Below are 9,393 nucleotides of genomic sequence, written 5' to 3' on the forward strand. Positions count from 1 at the left end.
GACGGGGTGTTGTTATATTATGTAATTAGGGCTAACGATTTAAGTCACATGACAAAAGTAAGGTTCCAATTTCCATAATTTCGTGTATCAACAAGCTGCGATGATAACTAGTTAATTAACTGCCCAGTGAGAACTCAGCTAACTATCTACTTCATCTGGGTTATTTATCATTGGCATAGGTAGATAGACAAGAGAAATGCACACCGTTAAGCTGTAGGATAATTCTTTCGATTTCCATTCCTTACATCCCGTATCGATAATGCACACGGGGATCCTTCGACCCATGGCGTCGAAACCTGGTTGCATATATATCTGGAGAATACTTCCAACCCATACGCCTCTGCTTGTTCCGAACACAGTTTTGCCAGATCTCTCTCTGAGGGGTAGGCCTGGGGTCAACGAAGATAAATAATTCTTCAGTGCCATCTGCGCGAAGAGCCTCAATGCACTTTGTGGACCAGTTGCTATCAGCATGGCCTTCAAGACTGAGGTTTTGTTCCCCCCATTCCTCCGGGAGATCCATTCCATCAACAAGATCCTCTAGATCACCCAAGTTTTTGGTGTCAATCAAGCTCTGTACGTACACTTGGAGCTTAGGGTAGGGAAGATTGCCTAGCCAAATCAGAAGTGTGCTTTCTTCAATAGCAGATATACAGATACTGACCTTTGCTCCATTCTAGGTTTTCAGGAACGCAGGCAATATGACAGTAGCTTGCCGGCAACAGCAGCCAGAAATCGGTCCTTCCAATAGCCTTGAATCGAGGGTATTTGTGGTTGAGTGAACCTGGCGCTCTCAGTGGAAGTGGCCCACAAGGCTCCAGGATGTCACTATGTGACTTGAAAAGCCTGACAGCATGTTCATGATGCTCGTATCGGCCTTGGAGCATAAATTATGAGTTGACACCACCTACATTGGGCAAACGCGAAGCACCAAAGTAAATAAGAGCATACTCTTCAACAAAACAACAGCAGATGCCAGCTTCTATCAGGATGGAGACAACAATCGAGATCTGTTCGGGGGATGGTCGTGCGTCACCTGGATTTCCAACGGCTAATGGATGGCATGCTGGAGAGACCTCTAGATGCTCACTGTCTTCTAGAGATTTGCTCATCTTGCTATCCGTCAAGCTAAGAGGCAGAGTAAACTAATGGCATATAGAGACAAGTAAAAGCAGACAAGAGAGAATAATATAGAATACAAGAAAAGATAAAAACCCCTGTGCAATCAAACTGACTGCCCTGGTTGGGTGAATCCATTCCAAGGCCAGGGGAAAATTGCAGGTTCGGAATACTACTAGTTATTTCCCCGTAATTTAATGCAGTTAATTGGAGGATGACCATATACTAAGGATAATCTATTTTACCTGTGCGAATTAATTAATGTAGCCTAGATAGAAGTCATAAATTAGCCTATTTTATGCATATCAAGGTCCCTTTAACTAATAGTTACCCCTATAGTTAGATCTTCTTCTGAGCTGGAAAATAAGAAGCAAAGTCATTCGTTGTGGGTGCCATGAAGTACAACATTGTCCAAATTCATCTTGAGCAGTTGGCCTACGGCCTATATATTAAGGGGTAATTAAACGCATATTAGAACAAAGAGTGCTACTTGTAGTACATGTCGTATTATCGGTATATGGAAGTAGTAGTATCCCCGTTCTCAGCATGACTGAAAAAGTACTTGTGCCATCTCCGAGGCTCGCGAGTTAAACAGCAGCTGCTCTGGGGTAACTTTATAGCCCTGCCGATTCCATGTTGTAGCCAGCAATATAATAGAAACCAAATCACCTCCGGCATCGAAGAAGTCCGAATCCCAATCTATCAGTAAGTCTGGCTGTTCCAGCGCAGATCCCCAGTCAGTTTGGATGGTCAGTAACATTTCACCAGACCTTGACTGAAAGCTGCTCTGTAAAGTTGCGTATCGACTTGTACCTGTAAAACACTTGCTCAACGGCGGAAGAGATTGTCCATGGTCTATCAATTCAGTAACAAGGAGGTCAGTAGCCTCAGAAGTATAGAGCCTGTGGATTGTATCGCAAAGAATGGATGATATTCTGTCCGCTGCGAGCTCTCCAACTGATAGCGATGACGAAATGAGAAGAACCTCAACTTCATTTCCGCTGCGGGGGGTCGTCTTGATAGCAATATCTGACTCGTCTGCTGCTGGACAGAAATCACCAACTGTGTACTCCTGGTCATCCAGCAGAACCGTGGCAGTTTCATCGATATTTTGGTGCTGGACTATGGTGCTGAACCGCGTGTACGGCTTCCACGGGCTGCAGTGACGAACAATATCTCGCATCCCAGTAGTTTCGTGGGCCATACTGGCGACGTGCTGGGATTGTAGCTGCTGTAGAAGATCAAATGCAGTGGTAGTAGTGTCCATCTGGGCCCTCACTGGAATAATGTTGAGACACGGACCGATCACTCGCTCGATGCCCTTTCCTGGGACGGTGCGACCGGAGGTTACATGGCCGAAAATGATATCTGTCGTTTCCGAGAGAGAGGCGAGAACGATTGCCCATGCGGCCTTAAGGACAGTTGCGAAGGTAATTCCTTGATTCGACAACGACAGCTGAGAGGGAATGGTGATAGATCGCCTTATGTGCAAGTCGTAGGTGTTTTGATAATATGGTCTGGACTGTTCTACCACATTTGTCATTTTAGAATCTGCCAGTAGGGCTTTCCAGTATGCCCTGGAGTTTGTGACTTTTTGCTGAGAGATAATGGTTGATATATAGTTTGCAAAGGGGATCTCTGGCGGGCATCTCTTGCTTGAAAAGGCCGTTTGTAGACTCTGCCAAATCAGGGGTAAGCTTATCCCGTCATATTGAGCATGGGATAAGCGAAGAATAAGTCGATGCCGTTCATTATTTCCGACCACCATCAATTTAGTCAGTGGATCGCTAAGGTCACGGTCAGACTGAATGTCTCTCTGATATAAATCGCGGCAGAAAGAATCGATATCATCATCAGTTCTATGCCAGGAAATGCCTTCCAAGACCTGCTTTAGGATAACCTGGTAAAGACTGCTTTGATAAAAGACGAAGACCGTTCGTAGGATCTGGTGTTTGCTAGTAAACTCGAACCATTTCTCTTGGATGACGTCCTGATTCCAAGGTATCTCTCCTTTCCCCTCAAGATAAATGTAGTTGAGAAGCCCTCTCGTCTTCAGCATGGAATGTGCAATGGCAGACGACTGGAAATCAGTTGCTGGTAGAATATCTGCAATATTTCTAAGGCTAGTTTTGACATCTTCAGCGACTATCGAGAGCATATCTTCCTCTGGTTGCCCCGGAAGCAACGAGAACTGCTCATATATCGTATCGACAGAGTGATTAATATCACGGCTTGACGGATGAACCATAATCAGAGAAGCCATGTCTGATAGAATAGGGGTCTCAAATATCTGCTGTACTGTTAAGGATATTCCTTCGGCTTGAGCTAAGCTTGTCAATCTCATTGCAACAATCGAGTCTCCGCCGGAGTGGATAAAATGGTCAGTAGCTCCTATCGTATCAACCTCTACATGAAGAGCCCTCGACCAAAGTTCGCGAAGTTTGAACTCTTCCTCCGTAGTAGGTTGCACATGCGGAGTGTCTTCTATTAGGGAACAGCTGGTAATATCAGCATTTGTCAAGGAGTTGACAAGCCCACGTAGCTGTCGCCGGTCTACCTTTCCGTTCATTGTAAGGGGGACTCGCGCCAAAGGTAGATAAAGGGATGGAATCATGTATGAAGGCAGCGATTCCCGAAGGGCCTTCTGGAGTTCTATCAACCGGTGACGGAGGTCTTCTGTCATGTCCATGATCTCAGCGTGGCCGCTAGCATTGTTAAAATGCAGGAAAGCAGCTACAGTTTGTCGACCTGTGGATGCATCCAGGATAGAATCGACTGTGACATGAGCAATGCTATTCATAGATGTAGATATGGCATGCTCGATCTCCCCTAGCTCCACGCGCTGCCCGCGAACTTTAACCTGGGTATCTTTTCGGCCAACAAATCGAATGGTTCCGTCACTATTATAGCGAACAAGATCACCTGTACGGTAGAAGCGGCGAGAAGCACCTGGAGTAAAAGGTGGAGCCCAAGAAGGGTTGCTCACAAAGGCCTGTTCTGTCCTTTCTATATCGTGAAGATACCCTCTAGCAATAGTAGGACCCTCAAGCAGGAGCTCGCCCACGCAACCAAGTGGAGTGAGTTGATTATGATCATTCGGATTAGCAACCCAATAGAGCGCCCCGATAGCGCTTCCTAGATTGGCTGGATCGCTGGTAGCTGTCGCAGGAGGTGCTCCAGAGCAGTATATAGAACACTCTGCAGGACCATAACACACAATGAGCTCAAGGATATTGTACCATCTATTGATAATTTCCCATGTTGATGCTTCTCCTCCTAGAACCAGCTTCTTTAAGGAAGGGACGGAGTCTGGAGGAAGCAAGCTCGCCACTGTAGGTGTTAAGAAAGCCCAGTCGCACCGGAATCGGACAATAGCATCTGGAAGCGCGTTCAGACGGTCATGATCAGAAGGAATGCAGATACAGCCGCCGCGTTGTAATGTTGTAAATATATCCGCACAGCTTACATCGAATGTATATGCGGCAAACTGCAGCACCCGGGTCTCAGCCCCAATCCCCCAGCGGGTGCCGTGGGCTTTAGAGCTAGAACATAGCGAGCGGTGCTCAATAACAATTCCCTTAGGTTTACCAGTACTGCCCGATGTGAAGAGCACATATGCTGCATTTGAAGGGCTGGGGGGAGATGGCTCTATGCTAGAGTCAGGAGAGCCAGCTAACTTGTGTATGAGGTCCTCTGTCACCACAACTTCATTCTGAGGAGTAGATGACCCTAGTATCCCAGAATAATGAGGGGCACAGAGAATGATACTTGTCTGAGAATCTTTGACGATTGTCTCAAGGCGGCCCTGGGGATGTCTAGGGTCGAGGTTTACACAAGCTCCACCAGCTTTCATCACAGCCATCTGTGCCACCACAGCCCAGAGGGATTTGTCGAAGCAGAGGGGGACTAATAGCTCAGGTAACACCCCTAGGTATGTAAGATGCCGTGCGAGCACATCTGAAACGTCGTTGAGTTCTGAATAAGTGAGTTGTCCATCCCATGCATCAATTGCTATATTAGATGGCCGCTCTTGAACCTGTTGCGCGAAAACTAGAGGTACTGTCGATTCAACTGTCTCAGGATAGGCCCGGTTCCACTCCAGTAGTTGTTGCCTGTCTCTTTCGCCAAACATGTCTGTCTCCTTTATTTGAAGATGATAATTGGAATTATCTGTGAATATTTTCGAGATTTGGCCGAGATGGCTCATCATATTCTCGACCTGCCAACAGGAGAGCAAACATCCATCATATCTTGCCTCAATTTGAACCGTATCGTCTGAAACGTGGCATTCTACCACAAGTGGGTAGCTGTCAAAACCTTTCAGTGGTAAATCAACTTCATTACATCCTGGAAGCAGAGCATCAGTAGATGTAGTTTCCGAGATAGGTTGAATTACGAGCAAATTTTGGAATTGAGTGGCTTGGCTGCATTCTGCACTCAACATTGATATATTCTGTACTCCAAAATGCTCATGGGGTATCATTTCTGTGGCCTGTTGCTGGACATGGCTAAGGAACTCACTGAGAGTTTCAGTCGGGTTCAGCACAATCCGTACCGGGACTGTTGTAATGATTGGGCCGATTATCTTTTCGATGCCTGTGACAGGGCTATTTCTGCCAGAAAGGGTCATTCCGAACACTATATCCTGGGAGTCCGAGTATACAGAGAGAACGAACGCCCATGCGGCACGGAGTATAGTGCTTTTGAGAAATTCCGAGTTAACCAGCTTTGGTAAGGCGAACCTATACTTCAATATGTGTTGAACAGCCGGGCGATATCCTGGAACAGTAATCATTGGGAAAGTAGCTGGGCGCTGACCAGCCAGCTGGGCCTCCCAGAAAGTTTTGGTGGACTTGAGATTGGCATTCTGTAGATATTTGATGAATAGGTTAAAACCTGGGGTATCGGGGCAAATGCCGTTTTCATATATAGAACGGACCTGGCGAAGCAGTAAAGGTAGAGACCACCCGTCATATAATGAGTGATGAACCGTCAGAATAAAGTGATCATCATCAGTCATGGCATAACGTATCAGCGGAGTACCATAAGCAACATTTTCGCCCTGGTCCAATTCAAGGTATTGCTGGAGGGTTTCAGCATTTCTCCATTCGATAGAACTTTTGACTACAATCTGTATTGTCTCTCCATTCGAAGGCCTAACAAATCTTGTACGAAGGATCGGGTTTTTCTCGGATACGGTTTCCCAAGCAGCTCGGAACCGCGCTATGTCAGTAGATGGCTTGATGCGGACAACTTGTCTTAGGATATATGCTGTAGGGTTGAGAAATGTGTGCGTTACCATTCCGTCTTGGAGGGGGGTGGGAGGGTACGCATCCTCGATCAAACCAGGTGGGATACCGTACTGATTCGCAATATTTGACAGTATGGTTGATGCATCCTCTCCTTGGGCTAGAAGCTCAAATGGTTCTGGTTTTATTTCTCTCTGCTCTGCTTCGGACGATCTGGAATCTATAATCGCTGCTAGGCTGGAGAGGACTGGATAGCTGAATATATCTGCTACAGAGACCCTCATATTTTGAGATGTAATTGCAGCAAGCCTCATGGCAGAAATAGAGTCACCACCAATTTCGAAAAAATGGTCATCTGCTCTAATTTTTCTCACGGAAAGGTTCAATACCTCGCTCCAATTTTGTTGCAGCCATTTCTCAGTATGCGAACTTGGAGGCCTGCGATTATCATCTAGGGAGTATCTATCGAGTTCATCTTCAGATAATGCTGCCACAGATTCGCGAAGAAGCTTCCTATCCAGCTTCCTTGCTGTAGTCGTGGGCATCCAATTGGTGGGAATGTATATTGACGGCTGCATATAATGCGGCAGCACGCGAGAAAGCAACCTTTTGAGCCTGTCAACTTGTACCTTGAAACACTGTGTCATATTGGAGAGCAAAGGCAGTGTGCGGGTAGCAGCAGAGGAGTCACAGATAAAGGCTGTCAGAAGTGCTTGATCCTTCTCACCTCGGAGCATGACTATCTCAACCGCAACTTGAGAAGAGAATGGAATTAACTTTTTGACTTGATATTCAACCTCAGAGAGCTCGACCCGCTGTCCTCGTAATTTCACCTGGGTGTCTTTTCTTCCCAAAAAGGTAATACTGCCATCGACATTGTAGCGCGCCAGGTCGCCTGTTCGGTAGAAACGGCTACACATTTGGTTATTTGGTGCTGAGGAGAAACTTGGTTTCTCGAAAAATGAGTGGTCTGTCTTTTTTTTCGTCATTCAAATAGCAACGGGCAAGTGTTCCTCCTTGGACCAGAAGTTCGCCAACTGCACCAACTGGGGCAAGCTGTCCGTGATTGCTAGGTCGCACTATCCATGAAACCGAGCCAACTGAGCGGCCTAACACATCATGATGCTCCCGTGGTCCATAGAATGTCTTCATTATACAGAAGACACAAGTCTCTGTCGGTCCATAACCATTCATTAGTCGGCAATGTCCCGCCCACACTTCAATGCTATTCTTATCAAGGGGCTCGCCTCCTAATATTATTGTTTCAAGACTGGGAACTTGCTCGGGGCGGATAATGCGTATAACTGATGGGGTAAGGAAAGTTGTGTTGCAGTTTAGCCGGTTTATAGCCCCAGCTATATCATTCATACGCTCAGCTTCTGATGGAACGCAGACACAACCCCCATAGATAAGAGTTGTAAAAATCTCCAATATGCAAGCGTCAAAGGTGTAAGCGGAAAATTGAAACATTCTGGTCTTGGAGCTGCAGCCGATCTCCCTACCGTGGTAAAAGGAGCTAGTACAGACGGCGGAATGCTCTATAACAACGCCCTTGGGTATTCCAGTAGTTCCAGAAGTGAACAGGACATATGCAACGTCCGTAGGGTAGATCTTCGGGCAGGTATAATCATATGGCACTTCTTCTGCCCACCAATCTGAACAACTAGAAACCAATACAATATCCTGTGTTAAACTGGCGATTATATTTGAGGTTTCTGGGCTGGTAAGAGCCAAACGGGAGCCGGACTGGTTGATAATGGTTGCTAAGCGGGGTTTTGGGTGTTCTGGGTCTAGGGGTATGAATGCTGCCCCAGCCTTAAGAATTCCGAGCATCGCAACAATGGCATAAGAAGACTTTGTGAAACAGATGGGAATCATGTCCGAGGACCTAACTCCCATTGAAATAAGGACGTGAGAGAGTTGGGTCCCTCTTTTGTCCAAATCAGAGTAGGTAAATGTTGCATCCCAAGAATCAATAGCAATAGCATCAGGATTGCTCTTTGTGTTGATTTCAATGAGAGAATGAATACAATCATAGACGGGAGGAGGTACAACGGTGTTCCACTTCTGGACTTGTTGTTTATGATACTCGTCAAAAAGATTGACAGACCCAGCAGGGGACAGGGGGTTTGACACAATGTAGAAAAGTGCTGCGGATAAAGCGGAAGATACGTTCGCAGCATACCCAGGTGAGAGGCATGAAGCAGAATAGCTGATACCTATCTGGAGCCCGTGATTGGTATCTGTTACATTGACCGTTATGTCATACTAAGGAGTGGATTAGAATGGTATAAGTCTAAAAGACAGGTTGAACCGTGCCGAGAAACACTTACTTCGGTAGGGTCAAGTCCAGATATATACTCAATTTGCATATCGCCGAGAACAGTATTGCCCACATCACGGCGCTGCACACTCACAACTGAGTTAAATAATGATCGTCCCGTAAGACCCATATGATGTTGTATTTCAGCTAGACTCGTATGCTGGAATGGCAGTGCCTTGAAATACTCGTCTTGGAGATCTTGGAGTTCGCAAAGAACTGTTTTCTTGCTTATCTCTGCAATGTCGATAGTGCAGACAAGCATATTGATAAGAGGTCCGACAGAACTCTCAATCTTAGGAAGAGGGATCTCTCTACCGGCAGTAAGATACCCAAAGCACACCTGATCCTCTCCTGTATAGGCTGATAGAACCAATGCCCATGCCAAACGCACCACATTCGCGAGTGTCACGTCGTTTCGTCGACAAAACTGGCGCATCTCAGAGACACCGGGTGTTTTGACCTCAATATCATTCATAGCCGAGAGCCCTTCCATGGGGTCCAGCAAAGGGGGGAAATGGCATGGCATAACTTTGTCAAGGTAAGCTTCCCAAAATGATAACGCATCTTCGGTCGGTTGAGCCTGAATATGTGCTATGTAATCACTATAAGGCATAGCTGGAGTTGAAGAGAAGTCATCGTTATACGCTCGAGCAATGTCATTAACAAGAACTGCCATTGATGTGCCATCCATCAAAGCATGGC

At 46.3% G+C, this 9,393-nt stretch overlaps 2 protein-coding genes across 2 annotated transcripts; both read right to left on the reverse strand.

Moving 5' to 3' along the window:
* Positions 1 to 241: 241 nt before the first annotated feature.
* On the reverse strand, positions 242 to 1,112 carry TRV_06184 (uncharacterized protein; the record flags this gene model as incomplete). The annotated part of the gene is made up of 3 exons (XM_003019715.1): positions 242 to 612; positions 665 to 752; positions 912 to 1,112. The coding sequence occupies 3 exons, from the start codon at positions 1,110 to 1,112 to the stop codon at positions 242 to 244; spliced, it is 660 nt and encodes a 219-aa protein (XP_003019761.1).
* Positions 1,113 to 1,660: 548 nt separating this feature from the next.
* Positions 1,661 to 9,382, reverse strand: TRV_06185 (uncharacterized protein; the record flags this gene model as incomplete). The annotated part of the gene is made up of 4 exons (XM_003019716.1): positions 1,661 to 7,280; positions 7,315 to 7,424; positions 7,587 to 8,636; positions 8,702 to 9,382. The coding sequence occupies 4 exons, from the start codon at positions 9,380 to 9,382 to the stop codon at positions 1,661 to 1,663; spliced, it is 7,461 nt and encodes a 2,486-aa protein (XP_003019762.1).
* Between the last annotated feature and the right edge of the window lie 11 nt (positions 9,383 to 9,393).

This window comes from Trichophyton verrucosum (genome assembly GCF_000151505.1).
Source record: "Trichophyton verrucosum HKI 0517 chromosome Unknown contig00678_55.r1.exp, whole genome shotgun sequence".
NCBI lineage: Eukaryota > Fungi > Ascomycota > Eurotiomycetes > Onygenales > Arthrodermataceae > Trichophyton > Trichophyton verrucosum.